At 59.8% G+C, this 1,133-nt stretch overlaps 1 protein-coding gene across 1 annotated transcript in view; it reads left to right on the forward strand.

Moving 5' to 3' along the window:
• The window catches only part of DNAH17 (dynein, axonemal, heavy chain 17), a 76,281-nt gene that overhangs the window by 47,838 nt on the left and 27,310 nt on the right, over positions 1-1,133 (forward strand). Inside the window, 2 exon segments of the mRNA XM_014531725.1 lie at positions 44-191; positions 528-754. Of these exon segments, the coding sequence (XP_014387211.1) occupies positions 44-191; positions 528-754 (375 nt within the window).

The following is a 1,133-nucleotide window of genomic DNA, read 5'->3' on the forward strand; positions in this document are numbered from 1 at the left end:
GTCCCCGAGGCTGCCTGACGCGGGGCTGTGGTTGTGCCGGCAGCGCCATTTCTGCGTGTTTGCCGTGAGCTTCCCCGGCCAGGAGGCCCTCACGACCATCTACAACACGATCCTGTCCCAGCACCTGACCTATCGCTCGGCCCCCCTGGTGGTGCAGCGGATGAGCGGGCAGCTGGTGGCCTCGGCCCTGGGTAAGCCCTGCCGCCCCCTCTCGTCGGGAGAACCGCCGCTCTAATGGGGCTGGTGGCTGCTGTCTCTCCTCCCTGGTCATGTTTTCTGTACTTTCCCGTCAGTGTCTTTAAACGATGCTGTTTCCACAGGAGATGCTGTGAGATCTGATTGGGGGGCAGGGGGGCGGGGCATGGGAATGATGTGCACGTCGCCCGGGCAGCAGGCTTCCTCCCCTTGCGCTGCAGAGTTCTTAAATTGTCACTGGCTCGCAGAGCATTTGCCTTGGGAACTGTCCCCCTAAGCCTTGCCCTTCCTGAGCCCAGCGGGACACAGAGGATGGTGTTCTCTGACCACAGCCCTGCACCAGAAGGTCACAGCCACCTTCCTTCCCACGGCCATCAAGTTCCACTACATCTTCAACCTCAGGGACCTCTCCAGCATCTTCCAGGTACCGCTCCGCGGCGCCGAGCCCCGACCCGTAGACACGCTCCTCCTCTGCGGCTCGCGGGAGAGAGAGCCCAGTGACCTGTGGACTGGGGACAGGGATGGTGATGGCGACGCGATGGTGATGATGATGGTGACGGTGGTGGTGGTTATGATGATGGTGGTAGTGGTGATGGTGGTGATGGTGATGGTGGTGGTGGTGGTGGTGATGGTGGTGGTGGTGATGGTGATAGTGATGATGATGGTGGTGGTGATAGTGATGATGATGGTGGCGGTGTGGTGGTGATGGTGGTGATGATGGTGATGATGGTGATGGTGATGGTGGTGGTGTGGTGGTGATGGTGGTGGTGGTGATGCTGGTGGTGGTGGTGGTGGTGATGGTGGTGGTGTGGTGGTGATGATGATGGTGGTGGTGTGGTGATGGTGGTGGTGATAGTGATGATGATGATGGTGGTGGTGTGGTGGTGATGATGGTGATGGTAGTGATGATGGTGGTGGTGGTGATGGTGGTGATGGTG

The sequence above is a fragment of the Myotis brandtii genome, unplaced genomic scaffold (assembly GCF_000412655.1).
Source record: "Myotis brandtii unplaced genomic scaffold, ASM41265v1 scaffold825, whole genome shotgun sequence".
Lineage (NCBI taxonomy): Eukaryota > Metazoa > Chordata > Mammalia > Chiroptera > Vespertilionidae > Myotis > Myotis brandtii.